Genomic DNA, 24,010 nt, shown 5'->3' with positions numbered 1-24,010 from the left:
GATCTGTCCATACAACAAGCCACATTCCAAGAGAAGACATATACTTACCAGCCATCACAGCCTTCATAGGGGTGCGTGAGATGCCGAGGGTTGGCGATCGAGGGTCCCAACTCTGGATCTGTTCAGTTGCCCTCACTGCTTCCTCGGACTCAGCCAAGGGGCTTCTCTGAGGGGAGCTCTCCACCTGAGAAAGAGATGGAGCCAGGCACAAATGGACATAGCTCACAAACTGTGACCAGAGCAGGGAGACAGATGCACAGTGGGCAAAGACAAAGCAGAACTGTGATGTTCAGATCCTTCTCAGATGAAAAGCAGAGGACTAGACAGGCCCACTGGTCTGGGTGAGACATACTGAGTGAGAGGGGAAGGACTGGGTAAGGACACCAGACCGGATAGTCCTATTTTTAGTCAGACTAGGGCTGGGGGAGGCAGGATGAACCTGATCGCCTCTTACCTCAATGGGGGTCCTCAGGATCCCAGGTGTGGGGGACCGGGGATCGCTGACGTGTGCCAGGTGTTTGTTGAGGAAGGGTTTCGAAGTGGGTGTAACAGGGAAGCTCTCAGCAGCCCCCATGGCTGCGGGCACCAGGAGTGACGAGTCCTCCACGCCCGAGTCCGCCTTCAGCAGGGAGCCCTGAAGAAAATGAAAATGCTGCGGAGTTACCCGCAGGCACCACCCGCAGCAGCGATACACCAACCCCTCCGCTGCTGAGCAGGGGAGCTGGAGGCGGCCCTCCGCCTGCTCAGGTGCTGGGTTGGGCTAGCTTCCCGCATCTCCCCTCATCACCCTGCGGCAGGGACGCCGGGCAGCAGCGGCCGGGCCCTGGGGCTGACCCCACTGCTGGGGGCCGGCTGACCGGCCTGGCCCCTCCCCTCACTAGCGCCGCGGGGACCCGCACACAGCCCGGGAAGAGCTGACGCTCCGCCGGCGACGCCCGCCCAGCCTCACCTCACCTCGGACCCAGTCTCCGCCGTGATTCAAATCTCCCGCCCTAACCGCGCCCAGCCCCGCACCCTCATTGGCCCTAGCAGCTGCCGTTCACTGCCTCCCGAAGGTGTAGCACTCCCGCCCCCAATATACACCAGGCTTCCTGTGATGCGCGCTCATTGGCCAATCTTATTGCCAATCACTCCGTAATCCCACCTCTTAACCTCCCATTGGTGGGACAGCCAAAACCTTAGTGCAACATCATTCATAAAGACCATATTTCCTTCCTCTCTGTTTCCTATTCGCTGGAATTTATTTTTTTCCAATCTGATTGGCTATTTCCTGGACTAGCACTTTATCATCTTCTATTGGCGAGGTCGTTAGGCTTCCGGGGCTCATTGGCTTTCCCTCCGTCAATCTCCAAGTGACTCCGCCCCAAGTGACTCTTGCGCTTGCATTGGCTGGAGGTTGAGACGTCTCTACCTAGATTGTCCCAGGTGGCTGTCCGTATACAAAGAGCAATTTTGATAGGATGAGATGGGCTGGCCTTGGAACGAAGGGGGCGGAGCGGTTAACGGTAGCCCTACCTCTCTGCTTGTGCGCCTGCGTGAAATGGGATTGGCTAGCTAGTCTCTGACAACGAAGGTCTGTGATTGGTCAGGGTGGGGCTGCGGGCGGTGCTGCAGGGAGCCGCTGTCATGGCGGAGCTGAGTGAGGCGTTGCTATCGGTACTGCCGGCCATCCGCGTGCCCAAGGCTGGGGACCGGGTCCATAAGGAGGAATGCGCCTTTTCCTTCGATACACCGGTAAGCGCTCCAGGCAGCTGTTCTCCCCTTCACCCATGAGGCTGCCTGCTCTCCGGCCTGATCCTCAGCGCGCCTGGGCCCTAGGGACCGGCCCGCGTGGGGCATGCTGGGACATGAAGTCTTCCATGGATGAGGGCTCTGTTCGGCTCAATTGAGTGTGCGGCTGCAAGGACTACAACTCATAGCAAGCCCTGGGTCCTGGCCCCGTTTGTGGGCGAGGTGTGCTGGGGGCTGTAGTTCTCTCCGCTCCAGTGCTGCCCGCGGAGTTCTGCCTTTCTGCTGCCCCGGCAGCGGCTACGCGGGCTTCTCCTGCTGACTCACCGCGGGGCGTCCCGGCTCCCTCAGCGCCCGCTGGGCTGGGGAGCGCAGACCCGAGACGGCTCTCCTGTGCGGAGCATGCTGGGAACTGTAGTCGGCTGACCCCTTCCCCAGAGCGAGTCCGAGGGGCCTGCCCAGCCGCGCTGCAGCCCCCGAGACTAGAGTCGCTCCACAAGCGGCGCGGAGGGCTCCTCGCCCCGCTGCCCTGTTGGCATCTCTGGCGGGCCGAGCTGCTCGCGGTGCATGCTGGTGGGTGTAGCCCGGCTGGTCTGCCAGCACTCCCCACCCCGCAGGCCCGGAAACATCCACAGGGGGTGACCTCATTCTTGATCCCCTTGCCCACCCTCTGGAGGACGAGTTTGAACGCGCACGCTCTCCTTCCTGGGATTTGAGGGGAGGAAGTTATTGCTGTTTCTTACACCCACACCCCCGGCCCAGTTTGCAGGGGAGGTCTCCATCATCTCCTGGGGGCACAACCATCCCTTTTCCCAGGGTGTGGAACATACGTCCAGGCAATTGAAGGGATTGAACCAGCCCTAAGCTCCAAAATTAAAAGTCCCTCAGAACCTCCCTGGGCTCACCTTGTCTTAGGGACCCTATATCCTCTTACTTTGGAACACAAAGTTCTCCCTGGCCCCAAAAGCTGAGGGATACCCCAGTACTTACTGTGTCATTAAAAGAACAGCGTCCCTTCTCCCCCTCCCTTTCCCTCCAGCCATATTCACCCAATGGAGTTACAGCCTCAGGCATTTTTAAACATGGTTCAGTTTTTTCATTGGGAAGTGAGTGTTGGTTAAAGTGCTTGATTGGCAGCTCCTGGGAATTGGAGGTCTCTATCCCCTGACTGGGGACAGCCCAAGTAGCAGTAGAACAAGTTTCTCTCCCTGTACACACCCTGATAAAGTGCTAAACACTTCCTGGGGAGGGGAGTTCAGCCTCTGTGGTCCATTCAATCCTTACACTCACTGTTGAGGCTTCCAGCTATAAGACTTGTGCCCACTATCAGGGCTTCAAAAATTACTTGACACCACTGGTCAAGAGCTAAGCCTACTAACCAGAATGAAAAATACATGCATTGCCACTGCCACTGCAGTTTCCATGGATGAGTACAGTTGTATGATATGTTTTCTTGTATCAAATTGTAACATTGTCAACCAAATTTCTAACACCCTAAACCTAACTTACTGCCAGTCTCTCACTTTGTTTTACCTTTTTTCTCTCTTCCTGACTTCACTCCACTTTTTTTTCATATAATTAGATCTTTTTATGTTGTCTTCAGTGTCTATTTTTCTCTTCACTTCACTACAAGAATTAGACCTACTAATCAAAGACAGGTTTCAGAGTAGCAGCCGTGTTAGTCTGTATCCGCAAAAAGAAGAACAGGAGTACTTGTGGCACCTTAGAGACTAACAAATTTATTAGAGCATAAGCTTTCGTGGACTACAGCCCACTTCTTCGGATGCATAATCAAAGACAGACATGAAAAGATTTTGGGTCCCACTGTCCAAGGCAATAGGAAATGAAAGACTCTTCTTTTCCTCCACAAGCCCTGCATATGAATTCTGTTTGGGAATCCCATTTTTTGTTTCTATCTCCATTTCAGCCTTCTGATTGCTGAGACACAGATTGGGTATTCTCTGCTATTCTGTCTCTTTCCTGGCCTCCATGTTTAGGTGTCTCTCATGCCCTCCCCCACCACTTTTAAATAGCATCAGTGCTGTAGGTGCTGGGAGGTTGCCAAGCACAGCAGCGTGAGACTGACCTGATTCTTGTCCTGGTCTGTTTCACAGCTGCCCACAAGGTTCCGAAACAACACCAAAAACAAGATTCTAGTTAACTTTCATTCTGCAACAATTTGGCAAAACTCCAGGCAGCACCAGTAGCGCTAGATCCGTCTAGCTGCAGAGACAGGTTGATGTAGCTGCATCAGTTTTGCCTGGGTCATATTTTGCAACTGTAAGTGCTAAAGTCTTTTTTAAATGAGGCTACAGCTCCTCAGAAGTTTAAGGGTCTAGCCTGATTCAGCTTCCTACTATGGATAAACGGGCAGGTGGATTTTCAAATCATGCATAGTGGTGAGAGATACATATCTTGCTGGCAACTAGAGGGAGACTTGACAACTCCTTTCAGACCAGCCACTGAATGGCTAACACATGGGCATGATTTGCAGTCATTGAATGGAGCTGGATTAGAACCAGCGTACTAAAGGTAAAAGTCTATTCTGTTCTGTTGAACACCTTCCTTTGGCCCCTCTGAGACATATCTCCCTATCAGTCTGTCTTTCTCCCCTAGGAGTCAGATGGGGGCTTGTATATTTGTATGAACACGTTCCTGGGCTTCGGGAAGCAATATGTAGAGAAGTACTATGGGAAAACAGGCCATCGGGTCTATCTGCACCTCAAGAGAACACGCAAGCTGGTAAGAATGGGGTGCTTGGAGCTGGGGGACACACTGCATTGCCAAACCTGCTCTGAGTCTGAGAAGAGGGATCCAGCTCCATGTTCATTCAGACCTGAGGCTTTCCCTCATCTGAAACACAACCTGGTGTCCCTTGCCCCCCGCCCCCTCCCCCCCGATGGGACCCCAACTCTGGAGCTCTGACTCAATTAGTTATTGTTTTGGCTGCCTGCCCCATCTCTCTCCACCTGCAGTATCTGCCTCAGTTCCACAGGCTTTGGGCTACCCTCATACTGCTGGGCCTCCTTATTGACTGTCTCCTCTCTCTCCTTGCCTCTAAAACAGAAGGAGGAAGACAGTAGCTCCAGTGCTGGAGACCCCCCCAGGAAGAAACCCACCCGCTTGGCTATTGGTAAGAAAACAACTCCATCTAGCCCAGTTTCCCTGCTGTGCCAGATCAGCTGTCTAGCCCGGCGGCCATTCACTCTCGCCTTTCATGCCCCACGTATCCGGGAATGGCCAAGAAGAATAGCTGTTTAAAAACCTGCTGCAGTGATGAGAGTTGCTTTATGTTCAAGTCTGTAACAATGGAGTTCTGTTGACAGTTGGAATTTGCATCCTCTCTAAAATCTGCATACATAGATCAGCTTGAACACTGCTATACAAGGTTAGGGGCTAGGGTAGAGTTTGGGGAAACTTTGAGGTCGCTTGATCAAAAGGTTTTCTGAACAAGAAGCGCAAGGGGAGTTGACGGGTGAGTGTCTCCCATCGACATAGCGTAGTATGGACCCCACAGTAAGCAGATCTAAGTATGTCGACTTCAGCTACGTTATTCAGATCTAAGTACGTCGACTTCAGCTACGTTATTCACGTAGCTGAAGTTGCGTAATTTATATCGATTTCCCCCTGTAGTGTAGACAAGGCCTTAGTCTCTGTGCCTCTATTCCCCATCTGTTACAGGGGGACAACAGGACTTCTCTACCTCACGGAGTGGGGGTAGAATAATTCCATCAGTGTTTGAGGTGTTCAGTACTGAAGTGGGGGCTTATAAGCACCTCAGTAGATCATTGGGATCCCTGTTGTACGCTGTTGGAGGGCCACTCCCACCTGTCGAGTCTGAAGCTCACAGGGGGTCCACCACCCCATCAGAGCTTTAGGAAGCTCTGAAAGGCCACCCTGAAACCCTAGTAGCCTATTTTGTTTTAGGGTTCGGGGACTTTTAATGCTCTGGGGATTCCCCATTCCCAATCGCTCCTTGTTGTGGGGGAAGAGCATGGCACTCTCTGTAGGGACTGGGAGCCCTAAAGATACATCAGGAGAGATACTGAGAAGGCATATTTGCATATGTGGAGAGCCTGGGGATAGTGTGCTGACTCTCGTATTTTTCAGTTGACTATGTTCCTAGTATTTCTGAACCCACCAAGGTTTGTAGCTCTCTGTCGCTATGCTGGTGTAACAGCATCATCATATCATTGCACTCAAGGGGTATTTGGAGGAGGTGGAGGGCGAGAAAGCATTGTGCTTGGTGTACTGTAATGTATATTTTTGATTGTCAGTAGTGATTAGACTCTTCTGTTTAATCAGGCGATGGCTCTTGGAAGCGCTGTGGAATGGAGGCTCTTTTAGATAGTGGCTGTTTCTAGAACACTGGGTAAAAGGGCCTGCCCCACAGGGTGGGTAAAAATGGATGATTTAAAAAAAAATCAGATTTTTATTTAAATATTTTGATATTTTTAAAAATATGCCTATTACAAATTAAATTTTAAATTGGCAACCTATGTTAAGACTTAAATGTACTATAATCTTTTAAATTAATTCAAATTACAAAAATATTCAAGCACTATGAATTTGCTGCTGAAGTTTTAAAGAAAGTCGTACCACTGAACTGGAGCAAGTCACTGGCTAAGCACCTAGACCAGAGTTTGCTGAAGTGCTAAACCAGCTTTTGACATGGTAGCCTCTTCTGCAGGTGCAGAGAGAATTTTTTCTTTTTCAATTTATTCAACTAGTCCAGTTAAATAACTACTTCATTTAAAGTTTAAAAACTTATTGTGAGTTGAAAAAGCAAGAAAATTTGTTTCCTCTCTTCCAATCTATGAATAAAAATATGGTGTGAGAGGACATTTGAGATTGGGAAGGAATTTTCCCCCGGGTCTGATTGGCAGATGTCCTGGGGAGTTTTCACTTACATCTGCAGCATGAGACACGGTGGGTCACTTGTTGGTTTGAATAAGAGCAAATGGTGGATTCTCTGTAACTTGAAGTCTTTAAATCAAGATATGAGGACTTCAGTATTTCTGTCGGAAGTTATGGGCCTATTGCAGGAATGGATGGGTGAGGTTCTCTGGCCTGTGATGTGCAGGAGGTCAGACTAGATGATCATGATGGTCCCTTCTGGCCTTAAGGTCTATGAGATCTACTAGTTCTAAAATCTTATACATGGCGACCAAAAACAGTCCATTCAGTTCATTAACTACAGATAATACTTCCTTTCTTTAATCAGTTTGAAAGGCAAAGTGTGTTGTGATAAACTTCCTATTTTTTCTTATATATCCATTTAAGGTAATTGTATTTAACTAGCACAAAATAGTTTTAAAATGCTGGTTTTGTACCCATTAAATTGAATTCCAACTTCCATCCAAATGCAACTTGACAGAAATCATAAGCAAAAAAGTAATCTACCAAAAAAGAGAAGCTAAAAATGGTAAATGATGTATAATGTAAAAATTAAGACTCTGAATAACTGTTAAGCTATATAACTGCTTAAATGAACATGTATAGATACAGTGTATTCTCTTGGTTAGCAAAAAGAAGTATCAAATTCAGGGTAAAGGTTATATTTAGTTACAAATGAACATATTTCTAATGGTTACCAATCAATGAGAATCAATCTTTCTTTAGGAAATTAACTAAAAAATACAAATGTAAAAACAAGATTAAAATGGCTGATTTTCAACCAAGGTTTTCTGCTTGCTGATTTAAATCACTTTGATTTTTTTTGTATCAATCCATCCTGGTCAAGGATGATGCGAAGTTGAACCTGCTGGCAAGCAAAGTAACAATTAGTATTGACTGCAAAGACTAGACGCCCCTGTCACAATAGAGTGAACCATTGTGTTGAGACAGAGAGAGAGACATTAGAAACCCAACCAGCCTAGCTCATTTGCCTTTAAAAACAACAACAACAAAGGAAATTCACTTACAAAAAAAGGTCAGGTTAAGGTTGTTCCTGAACCAAGTGCTGTCTGCTCCCTGTACCCTTCGGGAATGTAGGACTTTAGATCTCCAAACTCCAATGTTAGAAAACCAGGAAATGCTCAGTTAGGGTGACTTCTCCCTTACACACCTCGTCCAAACTGCACATTCCTCATGACAGTCCCATGGGGGCTGAGGTCAAACTTTGACCATCTGATCTTTCCATAACAAACTGTCACATTCCAAGGTGCAGTTCAGACCAGTAAGGAGTTGTCACTGTGTGCCTTGCAACCATGGGTGCCTCATAATGCTTTGCTGTTGTAGCTCCCAACCTGGGCTGCTCACAAACAGCCCAACTGCATGCAAGTCACACCCTGAGTGTCTGTGTATAGCTGCAGTCCTGATCCAGTGGGTCTGACCCCAGCAGCCTGTCAGCACTCTGGCTTCCAGTCACCCTCTGACTTCCACCAGCCTTGGTTACTAATTTCAGGTGACGCAAACACACTACCAGTCCTGAATTTTCCCCAAAGTGTTTGGCCAGCCCTTTCTTGGGCAGTTCAGATATTAAAAGTCTGTTGCCCCTGTAAAGGGTCAATATTCAACAGTTTGCTACTTTAACTGGCGTTACCAAACGGTTGAGTTTAAACACAGCACTGGATTGGTTTAGATTAGAAACAAGTTTATTAAATTACAAAGAGAGAGATTTTAAGTGAATACAGCTATGAAGTATTAAAGTCAGAAATGGTTACAAAAGACACAGATAAAACGCTTCCTAGCTAAAACTTAACAAGCTAGAACTGGTTCAAGATAAAATGTGTACCACAGGTTCCCAGCAACACAGCTGACCAAATCCTCAAGTCAGGCTCTCTTCTCTGCCCCCCCTCCCGCCCCCCGAAAAAAAAAAAAGTCAAAGGGCTGGTTCCTTTGTCATCTTGGGGGGCGGGAGGGGAGAGAGGAAAAAATGTGCACACACACAGGGTGTTTTTGCCCCTCACTTTTATAGTCCAGTCACTCTTTGAAAAATATTTTCCTGCAGTTACTCCTAGATAAAGTACATTCCAGCTGTGTGGACAGAGACATGAAGTCTCGTGGTGTAAGAGGTTCCATGTTGTTTGCTATAATGCAGATCAATCTGTTCCTGGCCCCCTTCGTTGCCAAAGAATGGTCATTTGACAAGTGATTGCCAGTCAACTTTGATGTCAACTGGCTAGAAGCATCATCTTGTCCTTAGAGAAATCAGTTTGCCCCCCTCCGCCAACTTGTCTGGTAAACACATTGTAGTCATAATTTCAGCTTATGTGCATAACTCTTAATATTCATTTTGTACATACATTACATAAGAATATTGATGATCAGTGTGTTACTAGTTTTTAAATATCTCAGGGCATATTTTGTACAAAGATTATTACGGTAGTGTGTAAGATGAATACAGGGGTGCTTTCAGTCACACAAACATTGTTCTTTGATATGTGGACAGTGACTGCTCGAAAGTAACACTGGAATCCCCATTATGCAGAGTGCCTGTGCCTGTCTGCTGACATCTCAAAGGGGACGGAGTAAAGGGGCGGGTGTGGGAAACTACTTGAACTGTGCATTTCCCAGTTTCTCTAAGTCTGTGAGGTTTCTTCTTCTAACTCTAACGTTTCTGGGGGAGACCTGAACTAAGCACTTCCACATCCTGCCCTCAAACACTGGAACAGCAGGAAGCCTCCCTTTGTGGCAGGTGCAAGGAGCAGTGAGCACTCTGCCTTAGCCAAGTGTTTTGGAAGTGGTAGTGAGTGCACTGGCCCTTGGGTTTGGAAGGATTTCTTCCTGTGTCCCCCAGTTACAGTTAGTTGTCTTTACATCTGTGAATCAGAAGCAGGAATGCCCCCCAGTGGTTCTGTCCTAGCTAATGTCACTATAGACCAGTGGTTCCCAAACTTTAACAACCTGTAAAACCCCTTTCACTAAAATGTCATGTCTTGTGAAACCCCTCCTAAAAAATGAATATTTCCAGGGATTTTCTCCTTTACCTGAGTATAAATTATAAAAGCAGTGATCTTGGAAATAAAGTTTGTTTTTATGACATGCTTATTACACACTATTTATTATTAATTATTATTTATCATTACAGTATTTTTATTACATTATGAAAATGGCAACACTCTTCCAAGATCTCACTTTAGTAGCTTGTATCACTTTGAATAAGCATGTTATAAGACAAGGCTCCTATGTTTCATCAAAAAGTATCAGATGTGAAACAGCATGAAGGTATTTAAGAAGCCAACTCAAAGAGTTCCTCCTACACAAGCATTCAGGCCTTGAGCAGTCCAGGCAAACAACGCACGTTACAACAAAGCTTCAATTTGTTCTTCATAATAATTTTAAAAACAATACTAGCTGCCTATTTAATTTTACATTCCTTTCCATTTCTTATAAGGAATCTTGAAGTTTAAATCTCAGTGTGATGTGCTTGCTTTGATCTGCTTAGCTTTTGGAAGTCCAGGGGCTCTGGGCTGCTGGCCCCGTGCTGCCCGGGGTCCCTAGGGACAGCTCTGTCGGCCATTAGGGAATTCTTTTCCCCGAGAACCCCCTGTAACATTTCGTGAATCCCAAGGGTTCACGAACCACTGCTATAGACTTAGACAGAGCTAGTCACAGCTCTACGGTTCCCTAGTTCACATAATATCCAAGGCTGGAAAGCCTGTCCCTCAGATTGTCATCCATAAGGCAAGAAAGCTGGCTAGGTTATAGATTCTTTGCCTTTTCTCTTACTGCAGTGTTCCTTCTCTTGTAGGCATAGAAGGTGGGTTTGACATCCCAGAGGAGAAGTTTGAATATGATGAAGACGTAAAAATAGTTATTTTCCCAGAGCACCTGGAGATCCCACGGGATGGGCTGGAGGGGCTGCCAGACATGGTCCAAGACAGGGTAGGTCTTTATTTTCTGTCTGCAGGAAGTGCGCTTTTATGGAGTAGAACTCTCCTACTTTGTAAATTGGATCCAGTAATGTTGTGGGGGTGGCTGGGCAGAATGGAGTGGCATTAGCAGAGCCTTGTGGGGAGCCCAGGTCTGGAATAGCAAGGGTAGGTGTTGGGGAGCTCTTATCCCCCTATTTCTCCTGCTCCCCAATTCCAGATTGCCAGTGCGGTTGAGGCTATCCTGACAGCAGATTCAGCCTCACGAAAGCAGGAGGTACAGGCATGGGATGGAGAAGTTCGACGTGTTTCCAAACATGCTTTCTCTTTGCACCAGCTACAGAACAGCGTCCGCATCCCTCCGTGGTGAGTCTGGCACCAAGCCTGGCCATGTTCCCTCTCACCCTGGACACTTCACAACACAACTTTCCTCTCTGAGGCTGTGATGGGACTGTTGCTCTGTCAGTGGAGGGGGTTTCTTCTGTGGGCCTCTCCCTGATCAAGGTGTGGCCCGTGATACAAGCTGGTAAATTCCTGAAAACTCTGTGGGTTGACTGCAACTGACTCCTGCCTTATAGGTCTCCCCGGGTCCTCTGCTTCCTGGAGTAGGAGGGGAGTGGAATCCCGAAAGCCTTTGCTTGTGCCATGGTGGGCGAGTACTTTCAGGGAATAGACTGCTCCTTTTCTCTCCCCCTACTGGCAGTGGCTGGAAGTGCAACAAATGCGACATGCGTGAGAACTTGTGGCTCAACATGACTGATGGATCCATCCTGTGTGGCCGGCGCTACTTCGACGGCAGTGGCGGCAACAACCACGCAGTTGAGCATTATCGGGAGACTGGCTACCCGCTGGCTGTGAAACTGGGAACCATCACCCCCGATGGGGCTGGTGAGATGGGGGACTCAGTGGAGTTGCAGATGCCAGGCGTCTGAATGGGTTGAATCTGGGCACCATGGTCCCCTGACAGAACAAGTGAGGGGGATTTTGGGGTGTGCCAATGCTGTGGCCTAGGACATGCACCAATAGCTGCCACCACCACCAACTGGGCTTTCCTGTGGGAAGGGGGGCAATGAGCTAATTGCTGAAACCCTGTGCTTCCCCTGCCCCCTTTGTTGGAATTTGAGGGCCTTTGAAAAGACTATCTGTATTCCCTCTTCTCTCCAGCCTGGGATGGGGGGTGCTCATTGTTTTAGTGGTCTGGGACAGGGAAGGGGGGTGGATGGCGCAACACCCTTCTGTTAGCCAGGCACACAGGGCCTTTGTACTAGAATCCAAGGCAAAGTTGTTTGCTCCTCTTCTTTACCCCACACTTCTGGGGAACTTGGGTCCCCCATTCTTCCCACCTTAGGACAGTACTGCTCAGACCAGTGGTTTTCAAACTTTTTTTCTGGCGACCCAGTTGAAGAAAATTGTTAATGACCGTGACCAAACGGAGCTGGGGATGAGGGGTGGGGGGGGGCTCAGGGCTGGGGCAGAAGGTTGGGTGCAGGAGGGGGTCAGGGCTCTTGGCTGGGGGTTCAGGCTCTGGGGTGGGGCCAGAGATGAGGGGCTTGGGGTGCAGGAAGGGCTCTGGGTTTGGGGGGAGGGGCTCAGGGCTGGGACAGAGGGTTGGGGCATGGGGTTATCTCGGATGGCTCCCAGTCAGCGGTCAGCGGGGGTGCTAAGGCAGGCTTCCTGCCTGTCCTGGCACCGTGGACCATGCTGCGCCCCAGAAACGGCCAGCAGGAGGTCTGGCTGCTAGGCAGAGGTGCGCAAGCGGCTCCACGCGGCTCTCATTCGCAGGCACTGCTCCCCACCCCCAGCTCCCATTGGCCGGTGCTCAGGGTGGGGGCAGCACACAGAGCCCCATGGCCCCCCACCTAGGAGCCGGACCTACTGCTGGCCGCTTCCGGGGCCCAGCACGGTGTCAGAACAGGTAGGAACTAGCCTGCCTTAGCCGGGCAGCACCGCCGACCGGGTCTTTTAACAGCCCGGTCAGTGATGCATCACCAGAGCAGTGATGCTGACCTGCAGTTTGAAAACCACTGGCTCAGACAGTTAGTCTATTAGACCGTAAAACTCTGAGAACTTTATGTTGCTCCCTCCCCCTAGCAGCAGGTTGTTTGAGGAAGAACAGGTAGGTGTTGGTGGGATCTGGGAGTGGTTGGGGTATAAGCTAGTTTCTTTCCCTTTCCTGTCTGTTTTCCCACAGACGTTTACTCCTATGATGAGGATGATATGGTGCTGGATCCCAGCCTGGCTGAACACCTGGCTCACTTTGGGATTGACATGCTCAAGATGCAGAAGGTGAGAGGGAAACTCCCAATCAAAACAAGGGGGTCTGAATGTCACAATTGCACCTGTATTTCCCCTCGGAGGTTCAGCAAGGGCACCACTCTCAGGGTTCCGGCTCCCCAGCTGTCACCTCTCTTGGGTGGAGATGCGTGTCTCTCTCCCTGCTCACTGGGGTATCTCCAGGCTGAACAGTTCCCTGCCTTCACTGTGTTATTCCCAGCATAAAACAAACTGCCTGAGCAGACCTGCTTGGTTTCTCTTCAGAGACTAATAAATGTGACTGCCCCATTTAAGCTACCACACAGCTCTTTCTATGCAAGCTTATTTATTCTTAGGGCTAAAGCATTACTCAGAAAACACTAAAAGAAGCAGTACGCAGGCTAATAAGCTTACCAAAGATCACCCCAACTCTGACATGGGATCTGGCAGTGATTAGCCCTTCAGACCTAGCAGAGGGGTGTCATCTGTGGTCACAAGTTCTTAACAACCTCAGCTCAGAACTAGCACACTCGTGAAAAATTTAGTCCAGCCTTTATATGGTTCAGAGGTCTCTGAGTTTTAAGGAGAAGGTAATCTGCAGACAATGGGTTTTTCTCCCTAGGGAGATTTTTTTGAAGCTACACCCAAGTACCTTTTAGAAAACCCACTTCTCACATATTGTCCAAAACAGTTCTTTGAAGTTCCTAATTTTTCCCCAAGCTACAGACAATCCTACGATAATACACTATCAATTACATTTTTAATACAATGGACCCCCCCCCAAATGTATTAAATCTAATTCAATAGGGTTTGTCTAGGATATTGCAGGCATTTGTCCTCTATCACACTGAGTCCTCAGCTGGATCCGAGTCTTCAGTCACCAACCAGGGTGGGGCTGTAACTCAGTTACTATGCAGTGGTCATTGGGTACACAGCCCCCGCTTCCTCTCAAGCAGAGAGCTGACTTGTGTCCCTCTCTTCTCCTCCACCCCCCCCCAGATTCATTCCCTTGTGGCTCCTATTCGTACTCCAAGCAATGGGACCTCCCTTGGGGAGATGGTTCCTCAGACTCTGACACCTCAGTGCTGGGGGATGGTTCCTGAGCTCCTTTTCCTTGGCTCAGACTTGCCCTGTTCCCCTTCTTCCCCCCCACACCCCAAAAATATTTCTGCCCTTGGAATTGGAATCCCTTAGACATTTGCACATCCTTTCCATATCTTTCTCTCTCCTCCCCCTCTTTCCCCCCCCATCATAGTTTTCACCAAACAGGATGGCCCAGAGTGTATCTGTGGCTCTTCTCTGAGCTCCCCCGGTACATCTCTTCTCTCCACAGACAGACAAGACAATGACCGAGCTGGAGATTGACATGAACCAGCGCATTGGGGAGTGGGAGCTGATCCAGGAGTCTGGGGTGCAGCTCAAACCCCTCTATGGCCCTGGTTACACTGGCATCCGAAACCTGGGCAATAGTTGCTACCTCAATTCTGTGGTGCAGGTGCTGTTCAGCATCCCTGACTTCCAGAGAAAGTAAGTGAGCTAAGGGAAGGCCCCCTCCACTTACCACTGCTCCAGGATTGTGGGTTACTTAGGCCATTTAGTCCTGGTCTCCATCCCAATTGCCCCAATCCTATCTGAACTCTGAGAGGAATGGGGGTGCCAGGGATCAGCATGAAAGATCCCTAATGCTGGGAGCTTACCTTCTGGGGTTGGGAGCCTTGTATAAGCCAAGTATCAAAGGGGTAGCCATGTTAGTCTGGATTTGTAAAAGCAGCAAAGAGTCCCGTGGCACTTTATAGACTAACAGACGTATTGGAGCATGAGCTTTCGTGGGTGAATACCCACTTCTTCGGATGCATGTAGTGGAAATTTCTAGAGGCAGGTATAAATATGCAAGCAAGAGTGAGTCAGGCTAGAGATAACGAGGTTAGTTCAATCAGGGAGGATGTGGCCCTCTTCTAACAGTTGAGGTGTGAACACCAAGGGAAGAGAAACTGCTTTTGTAGTTGGCTCGCCGTTCACAGTCTTTGTTTATGTGGGCACCAGCGACATATCACAGGACCTAACCAGATCAGCCACACCATCACCGGTTCATTCACCTGCACGTTCACCAATGTAATATACGCCATCATATGCCAGCAATGCCCCTCTGCTGTGTACATCGGCCAAACTGGACAGTCCCTACGTAAAAGGATAAATGGACACAAATCAGATATTAGGAATAGCAATATACAAAAACCTGTAGGAGAACACTTCAACCTCCCTGGACACACAATAGCAGATTTAAAGGTAGCCATCCTGCAGCAAAAAAACTTCAGGACCAGACTTCAAAGAGAAGCTGCTGAGCTTCAGTTCATCTGTAAATTCGACACCATCAGCTCAGGATTAAACAAAGACTGTGAACGGCGAGCCAACTACAAAAGCAGTTTCTCTTCCCTTGGTGTTCACACCTCAACTGTTAGAAGAGGGCCACATCCTCCCTGATTGAACTAACCTCGTTATCTCTAGCCTGACTCACTCTTGCTTGCATATTTATACCTGCCTCTGGAAATTTCCACTACATGCATCCGAAGAAGTGGGTATTCACCCACGGAAGCTCATGCTCCAATACGTCTGTTAGTCTATAAGGTGCCATGGGACTCTTTGCTGCTTGTATAAGCCAGTTACCTTGCTGGATGCAGCCTGGTGCTCTGTCTGCAGCTCTCTTTGCCTCTCTGGTTTGCTTTGCAGGTATGTGGACAAGCTGGAGAAGATATTCCAAAGTTCTCCCTCAGACCCCACACAGGACTTCAGCACCCAAGTGTATGTAGTGCTTTGAAGAAAGGGGATGTGGTATAGATTTGGCGTGTTCCAGTAGGGGGCCCCATGTCCCACCCCATTCTTAAATTGCATTGTGTTGCAAGTAGGTCCCACTTCTTCTGAGATGCCAATCCCTTGTAGTCATTAAAGATCTCTGGAACTTTCCAAGAGTTGAGGTTTGACCAGGAGATTGGGCTTGATGGGCTAAAGGGTCTAAGCCCCAGCCTCAATCTCACAACTGTATAGAGTGGCAAATGTCCTGCAGGGACATTCTGCCACTGGTGGGTGTAGTACCCCTAGCTGTCAGCAGAGGGTGTCTGGCTCTGCAGCACAGACTTCCAGCCAGAGAGAGGTGTCTGAGAGAAGAGTATACCGGTTTAGGTGGGGGTAGTCCAGGGGTTCTCATAACAAAAATTGTGGTGGCCTGAGAGTGCGGCCACCAACTGACAAATTTTTCTGAAATACTTAACTAATTTTAGGAAAAACAAATAAATATGCATATACGCACATCCAAATCATTGTCATTGATTTATGTAGGGTGCTTTTTTCAGATTCGGTAATAAAAATCATGTACAGTTGTATTTTGGTGCATCTGGCCCCTGCTTCCTCCCCCCATCGCCTGTAGCCGCTGCTGCCTTCCCCAGACCCCCACTGTCCCTGGGCCCTGCTGCTCCCCACCATTGCTCTAAGCTCCCTTTTGCAGCACCCCAAGCTCATCCCGCTCCTTGCCTCTTGACCACCGCACCCAGCAAAGCCAGCCCTCCTGAAGCCCCTCCACCCTGGACTGAAGCCCACCACCGGAGTCCCGCAGCTGAAGCTGGGGGCAGAGGGCTGCAGGGAACGGCCGCTGCTTTGCCCCCTCACCCATCTCTGCCCAGGAGGCTGTCATGACTGCAGGAAAACCCCTTGGTGGCCGCATTTGAGAAACGCTGGGCTAGTCCCACAGAGGCTGCATACTGTGTGAGGAGCAGGGAATACAGACTTATCTGGGAATATTTTAATTGTATGCACGTATCCTCTGCTTTTCCAGAGCCAGCGACAATTAAAAGTGATTCTTGAGCCCAGTCTTGGGTAGGAGCCTCAAAGGCTGTGGGGGGCAGGGGAGGGGGTGAGTGAGCTCTGGAGAGGTTCTCTATCTAGGGGTGAGGAGGAATAGGTATGTGGATGTTTCTGAGCAGGTGGGGATTGGGCCAATTGCTAAAATGAGAGGGGGATGTGCTGGCTTGGGTTGGCAGGGTTGTGTGCAAGGGAATGGGAGTGAATTGGTGACTGAGGCTGTGTGAATGTGAGCGTGGGGGAGATGGGAGTAGAGGAAGGTGGTGGGGGAGAAGTGGGGCCCAAGAGAGCACAGTGAAGGGTTGATAGTGGGTATCTCATGTTATCTCCTGCCCGCCCTGGGCAGTAAAGTGTCTGTGTCTCACTTTGGAAAATCTGTTCAACCTGCTGGTGGGAATGGGGTGTAGTCTGCTTCCTGCTATCCCATGACTTGGGCTGCAGCCATCACTAATTTGGAGGGATTGCATTCTGCCTCCCTCAGAATCCTGTATAGAGTCACTTGCGGGGCTTCACTTGCTGTGCCAAGCTGCTGCAAGATGTGGCTGGTAAACGACTGTCGCAGCCCAGTGCTGGCTGCCTTTCTGTGAATGGCTGAGGCTGTCCCTCCACAATCCTTACCCATTGGCCAGGGAGGAGCTGAGGCTCAGTTCTAAAGTTCTGTTAGGTGTTCAAATGGAAGATATCAGACAGGGCAGCAGAGCAGGATGAGACAGAGGAGTCGGGGCTGGGTAGGAAGAGGGAGCTGAGGTCAGCTGGGGCAAGTCAACGTGAGTTTCAAAGCTGGAGTGATTGAACTGGCTCCTGGAGTGACAGGAGTGTTTGGGTTGGAAGCAGCTTGGTACAGCTTTGATGGTGAATCATCTGCTATTCCAGAGCCAAGCTGGGCCATGGGCTACTCTCTGGGGAGTATTCGAAGCCAGCCTCTGGAGATGGGGAACAGCAACCGGACCAGAACCAGAAGGTGAGGACTGGGGCCCCACTACCCTCATGGGGAGGGAATGCACTAAAGCATGTCTGTGATGGTGTGGGGGATCCTCTATGGAGACACTGTCCAGGGCGTTGACCCTAAATAGAGGCAGGGTTTGGAAAGATGTACCCTAGGGCGGAGTTGTTGGGAGGCCATGCTCACTCCTTCCTCTCCTCCCTACTTTCTTCTAGGGCATGCAGGATGGCATTGCTCCACGCATGTTTAAATCTCTCATTGGCAAAGGGCACCCGGAATTCTCCACCAACAGGCAGCAAGATGCCCAGGAGTTCTTCCTGCATTTCATCAACATGGTGGAGGTAATGACTGATCCACACTTTCTGAAATCCTGGGAAGGGGGCAGCTCCTGTTCTGAGCTCCAGCAAGTAGGGGGTTGGCACCTAGGCTGGATGGAAATGCAGGGAGGAGGCCGGCATGCAGGTATTTTGAAGCACCAGGTTCACCAGAACTAACCATTCAGGATATCAGTGAGTGACCACTTCGGGAGAAGGGGATGAGGGTGCCCAACTGCAGGGCCTTTTGTTCGGGGCTCACTCCCAGCCCCTATGAAATTGCTGTGTGTAGACTTTGGGGGAGCTTGGAGTTACCCAGAGCTCCCCCTAAAAATGGAACCCTCTCCTTTGGGGTGGGAATGGGATTGGTTTCTGGAGACTGGTGGTGCTGATTGAAGGGCTCCAGCTTCTACACTTGGACCAGGGACAGTGGAGACAGTTCTTTGTCTGTGTCCCGCATGGGGCTGCTGCTCCTGTGATAGGTTGATCTGGCCACCTTGATATGACACATCTTCACCATATTGCCCTTCCCAGAGGAACTGCCGCAGCTCAGAAAATCCCAATGAGGTCTTCCGTTTCCTGGTGGAGGAGAAGCTCAAGTGCCTGGCCACAGAGAAGGTGAAATACACCCAGCGTGTGGACTACATTATGCAGCTGCCCGTGCCCATGGATGCTGCACTCAACAAAGGTCAGTGGCCTGATGGTGACTGAGGAAGGGGCAGCAGGCACTGGGATCAGTGAGGAAACTCTACCTACTGTACTCCTTTACTGGGGTTGAGGGGATCCCTCAAGGACCTGAAGAAGCAAGGTGTTCTGGAGCCAAATCCTTCTCCTTCATCACCCTATGGAGCTGGGCAGGGTGGATTTACTCAGAGATGCTGTGGACAGATATCAGTCACTCAAGTTAAGGATCAAACCTTTCCCCTGCCTCACCCAAGGCAAGGGTTGTGACTTAGCCTGTGGCACTTCAGCATAATGAAACCATCCTGATGGCTGGAGGAGATTGTGTGCCCTATGCACCACTCTAGGGAATATGTCCTGATGGGCCCATCTAGCCTGGTGTCCTGCCTCTGGAGGTAGCCAACAGCAGGTGCCTTGTGAGCACCTGGAATCTGGACCTAACTCCTCTGACTTGTCCCCAGATGAGCTGCTGGAATATGAGGAGAGGAAGCACCAGGCAGAAGAGGAGAAGCAGCCGCTGCCTGAGCTGGTCCGAGCCAAGGTGCCTTTCAGCTCCTGTCTAGAGGCCTACGGGGCTCCAGAGCAGGTGGATGACTTCTGGAGCACAGCCTTGCAGGCCAAGTCTGTGGCTCTCAAGTGAGTTTAGTTTGGAGGCGCTATCTAGGATAGAGATCAGAGTGTGAAAAGCCCTCTTGGGAACCCCTTTCCTACAGTACGCTGGGCAGGAATGTTTCCTAGGGCTGCTAGTTCCCCTCTTAGAAATCCATGACTTGTCAGCCCTGGGGCGTGGTTCCTGAGCCTCTAGGCTCAGTCTTGTCCCATTTTCCATGGAGATTACAGTGGGCAGAGTTAAGGTGGCTGTGGGGTCCTCAACACTGCATTCTGTGGTGGTACAGAAAACAAAGCAATGGAAAGCCAGAAAAATTAATGGTGGTGTTGATGCCCCATTATCAGTGTTCTGACATTCTTAATTTGAGTTATGTTTTAAAGTGTGCCTAGCCTAGGAGGGAGATGTGGACAGCACTTTGTTGTTCTCCCCAGCCCTAACTTTCGTTTTAAAAGAAGTCTCTAGTTATTAAAGTTGAACAAAACTTTCAAAACATGAACTGAGCGCAACTGGTGCACCAAAGTTTCCTTGAGTTTACAGAAAGACTGAAACAATAGTTGTGAAGGATGAGCTGCCCCAGTCACTTCAGCAGAGCTAACTAGAATGCCAGTGGTGATACTTTGAATGTCAGATTTTTTAACTGTTTCACTATCCAAAACACAGATCATAGTAACTCAAGGCAGTAATGAAGAGCTACAATGTCTGCTGAGTGGCTGTTTGTTCTGCTGCCACTGGCACTCCTTTCCCAGTCAAGAAGGACTCAAGCCCAAGAAGCCTAGCAGAGCCCATGAGGGGAGATATTTTGTTACAGAAAAACGGAAAGATACCCCTTAGCAATAACAGGTCTAAAGAAATGTTGCTTTTCAAGTTAACATTATTAACATTCTACTGCAGTTTGGAGTAATGACTTATATTCAAACCTTTCCTCACATCCAGTGCTGAATATACCTCATTCCTTCAACTATAGTTTAAAATGCATCCATACGCGTTTGTTTTATCTGTATTTAATTAGAATTCTAAAATCTCCGGTGGCCTGTACCACATGGCAGGGTTTGCAGGGGAGGGAGGAGTGTTTGATTTTCCTGGAGGTGGTCTCCACCCTTAAAAGTTTGGGAAATGCTAGGTTAAGCTGTCCTCCAGTCAGAGCACTTCCTCTGGGAATTGTTCAGGGTTTGGCAGGCTCAGTGCTGAATACAGTGGGGAGACCCAGAGCCATACAGACTATTCCCTCTGTATTCCAGCAGTAGCTCTGGAATGTGCAAGACTCCACATCCCCTTCCTTGATTTCTCCCCGAGCCAGCCAGTCTCCCCTCCCCCTCCTCCTCCCCCTCCCCCATTAACAAAGCAACAGGGTAACCTGTTCAGACATGACGTGTCACTCTCTTTCAGGACAACCCGGTTTGCCTCCTTCCCAGACTATCTGGTGATCCAGATCAAGAAATTCACTTTTGGCCTGGATTGGGTACCCAAAAAGCTCGGTAAGGAGAGTGAGGTGAAGCACGAAGCACCGGGGTCAATGAGTCCCCAATGCTGCTCTGTGTAGCACCGCCCCCATGCTTAGGCATTGGGGTCACTACTGACAGGGGAGAGCATTCCATACTGCATTGCTGTACTGCTGCTGCAGAACATCTCATGTGCATTCTCTACCCCAAACGGCTTATCTTTGAGGGCCACTCATCCACGCTCTTTGAGCTTACTGAACACGTCCCTGAAGGTCTGATCCAGACTTTTTTACAGATGTCTCTATCGAAATGCCAGAGGAGCTGGACATCTCTGCGCTACAGGGGACAGGGCTGCAAGCTGGTGAGGAGGAGATGCCAGACATTGCGCCTCCACTGGTGACGCCAGACGAGCCCAAAGGTAGCCTGGGGTTCTATGGCAACGAGGACGACGACTCCTTCTGCTCCCCTCACTTCTCCTCTCCAACATGTTAGTGACTCTTCTCCTCTCCTCCTCCTAGTGCCTGACTCACTCCCTCACTCTCCTCATGACTTGTCTCCCTGGCTAATGATTTCCTCCTCATTCAGTCTCTCTCTTCCTGTCCCTCTGCCAGTGACTGTGCCCCCTTGCATGCTCATTGTGCGAGGATGTTGCTGACCCCAGTAGCTCTTTCAGCTGTAGGTTTGTGTGGGCCCATATTAGGAAGGAGTGGGAAGTGGGGTATGCACAATGCATCCAGAAGGTCTAGCTGGGAGAGAGGTTTGGTGCACAAAGATTGGCGGCGTGGTGAGAGGTGAAGAGGAGACAAAGCTCCTGAGCCATTGCTAGGGAGTACCTGACTCATGACTTTCATCTCTCCACCCCCTGCATGAGGCCTGTGTGCTATGGGGGTAAGGACTTCATAGAATCATAGAATATCAGGGTTGGAAGGGACCTCAAGAGGTCATCTAGTCCAACCCCCTGCTCAAAGCAGGACCAATTCCCAACTAAATCATCCCAGCCAGGGCTTTGTCAAGCCGGGCCTTAAGGGAGGGGCAAGGCTTACATGAGATTCAGCCAGGGAGGGAGGCTTGAGGTTTGCATAAGGTTGTGTGGGAGGGAGGGGACAGAAATCACACTAAAGGGGTGGGTGGGAGCAGGGCTGCCAAGGCTCCTCTAATCTCTGTCCCCCCCACAGCCCCCATGTTGGATGAATCGGTGATTATCCAGCTGGTGGAGATGGGCTTTCCCATGGATGCCTGCCGCAAAGCTGTGTACTACACAGGGAACAGCGGGGCTGAGGCTGCCATGAACTGGATCATGTCGCACATGGATGATCCAGGTATGAGAACACATGACCATGACAAAGCCCTCCCACCCAGTTCAATGTGCTATACGCTACAGCGCTTCCTGCTGGAGAAGCCAGGGCTGAGACCTTAAAATGTTTCACCACCACCAGAGCTATCCCCTCTGAACTATGTTCTGTTTTCTGCTACAGATTTTGCCAACCCTCTGGTTCTTTCTGGATCTAGTGGGCCAGGTTCCACCATCATCTGTCCAGACCCCCCTTCAGAAGACAGCGTGGCCACTATTGTCTCCATGGGCTTCTCCCGAGATCAGGCTATGAAAGCCCTAAGAGCCACGGTGAGGAGCAAGGATGAGATTACAGTTGAATTGCAGCCTTATAGGGCTGTGCTGGGAATGGCATCCTCAGGGAAGGGAGGTGCTTAGATTGATGAGGGGTTCCTGACCTGACAGTTTCCCCCTCTCCCTGCAGAGTAACAGTCTGGAGCGGGCTGTGGACTGGATCTTCAGTCACATTGATGACCTGGACGCAGAGGCTGCCATGGACATCTCAGAGGGGCGCTCGGCAGCTGAGTCCATCTCTGAATCTGTCCCTGTGGGTCCCAAAGTGCGTGATGGGCCTGGAAGTGAGTCCCAGACACTGGAGGGCATGAGTTCTGCCCTCCTCTGGTTTCTGTAGAGGCAGCTTAGTTCCTGGGGATGGTGGTGGTGGTGGTGGTTTCTAACCAGTTGGGCCCCAGCCTTCCCCAGAGCTTTAGCCTCCCTAAACTCTCAGGTCTCTCACTGATCCCTGAGATTCTAGCACCTCCCAAGAGTTGATCTGGCTGCTGGGGCAATGTAACAGAGAGGAAGGGGAAAGGGTCTGTGCCTACTGGGAATCATCAGAGGGATGAATGGGATGTGGTGTCTAGTCAGATGGAGGAGAGGAATAAGGGTGTCCTGCCAGGGAGGTAAGGAGGACTTTGCTCCCATTCTTTGGAACCCCATCTCTGTGTTGCCTCCGGAGACTGTTCTTTTCTGGTCTCCCTATCAAAACACCTGGGCTCTAGCCAGCTAAATCTTTGTGGGAATTCATGCCCAAGCTGCTAGACTACTTGCTGTAATGTGGAAAGCCCCACACAGCAGATGTGTGAACCAGGGCCTCCTCGCTCATCTACTTCCCCCATCAAGCTCTGGGAGGTAGGCAACAGGTAGGGCCGCCTTGAAGGAGCTATCATCTCTCCTCCTGTTTGCTTCACCAATATCTCCACAGAGCTTGGATCTAAAATTCTCTTGGCCTTGTGATTAGGCAGCTGCCTTGTTCCACCTACTCCACCATGAAACATGTCTTCTCAGCCATTATTGGGGCCCAGACCCCTGAAGGCCTCTCTAGGGAGTCATGGGACAATAGCTCCTCTCTAAAGAGTTCTTCAGCGGGATGGGGTTATCCAAGGATATGTAACTCTCCCTACCTCTGTCTCTCTCTGACCACCTCTTTTTTCCTCTCTCCCTCAGAGTATCAGCTCTTTGCCTTCATCAGCCACATGGGCACTTCCACCATGTGTGGCCATTATGTCTGCCACATCAAGAAGGATGGCAGGTAAGAAGGGCTTGAGGGAACAAGAAGTAGCCTAAAGGCAGCAGCTTCTAAGATAAACCAGTATAATTCCCCCTTTACTTCAGTGGTCTAGTGCCATTCTCCCTCTGGACCTACTGTCACGGGGGGAGGGAAAAGAGAGGAACAGGCCACTGTTCCACATGGTGGGGACAGACTTTTAGGTCAGCTGCAAGCTGGTGGCCCTTATCTCTCCCTCTCTGTTTCAGGTGGGTGATTTACAATGACCAGAAAGTCTGCGCCTCTGAGAAGCCACCCAAGGATCTCGGTTACATCTACTTCTATCAGCGGATTCCCAGCTAGAACCCCCTCCTACTGTGTGCGGAGTGGGGAGCAGGCTGCTGGCATGAGGAGGGGGAGGCAGTGACAAATACAGAGAAGCAGTGCACATTCTTTCACCCCACTCCCTGCTATGTCTCACCTGTGCCACTGCTGTAACTCTGGGGGCAGGTGTTCCTTGGTTAATAAAACTGGGGGCTGGGGCCCCCATGGACATGA

At 49.9% G+C, this 24,010-nt stretch overlaps 2 protein-coding genes across 7 annotated transcripts in view; one reads left to right on the top strand and one right to left on the bottom strand.

Annotated features, from left to right (window-relative positions):
* CDCA3 (cell division cycle associated 3) overlaps positions 1-1,650 on the bottom strand; it is a 6,451-nt gene extending 4,801 nt beyond the window's left edge. For 2 of the 5 annotated variants that reach the window (XM_005312006.5, XM_024112511.3), the window contains exons 1-3: positions 1,145-1,516; positions 455-634; positions 49-184 (exon numbers count right to left, since the gene is read on the bottom strand). In XM_005312006.5, the coding sequence (XP_005312063.1) occupies positions 49-184; positions 455-574 (256 nt within the window). In that variant the 5' untranslated portion in view covers positions 575-634; positions 1,145-1,516. Of the gene's footprint in view, positions 1-48; positions 185-454; positions 635-949; positions 1,085-1,144 lie in introns of those variants that run through there. The other 3 variants (XM_042855065.2, XM_005312007.4, XM_024112510.3) reach the window with 3 other exon arrangements.
* Positions 1,601-24,010, top strand: USP5 (ubiquitin specific peptidase 5). 2 transcript variants are annotated; one of them, XM_005312005.5, is made up of 20 exons: positions 1,601-1,734; positions 4,345-4,470; positions 4,795-4,861; positions 10,424-10,557; positions 10,765-10,910; positions 11,248-11,432; positions 12,736-12,830; positions 14,131-14,324; positions 15,525-15,596; positions 17,523-17,610; positions 17,808-17,933; positions 18,441-18,594; positions 19,049-19,223; positions 20,584-20,672; positions 20,932-21,054; positions 21,812-21,955; positions 22,112-22,257; positions 22,391-22,544; positions 23,413-23,497; positions 23,722-24,010. In XM_005312005.5, exons 1-20 carry the CDS (start codon positions 1,627-1,629, stop codon positions 23,813-23,815), a joined length of 2,505 nt encoding a protein of 834 aa, XP_005312062.2. In that variant the 5' UTR covers positions 1,601-1,626; the 3' UTR covers positions 23,816-24,010. The 2 variants fall into 2 exon arrangements, with proteins under 2 accessions (XP_005312062.2, XP_005312061.2); XM_005312004.5 differs by having other exon boundaries at positions 20,932-21,123.

Source organism: Chrysemys picta, chromosome 1 (assembly GCF_011386835.1).
Source record: "Chrysemys picta bellii isolate R12L10 chromosome 1, ASM1138683v2, whole genome shotgun sequence".
In the NCBI taxonomy this organism is placed as follows: Eukaryota; Metazoa; Chordata; order Testudines; family Emydidae; genus Chrysemys; species Chrysemys picta.
This window is presented reverse-complemented; position numbering and strand designations above follow the sequence as displayed.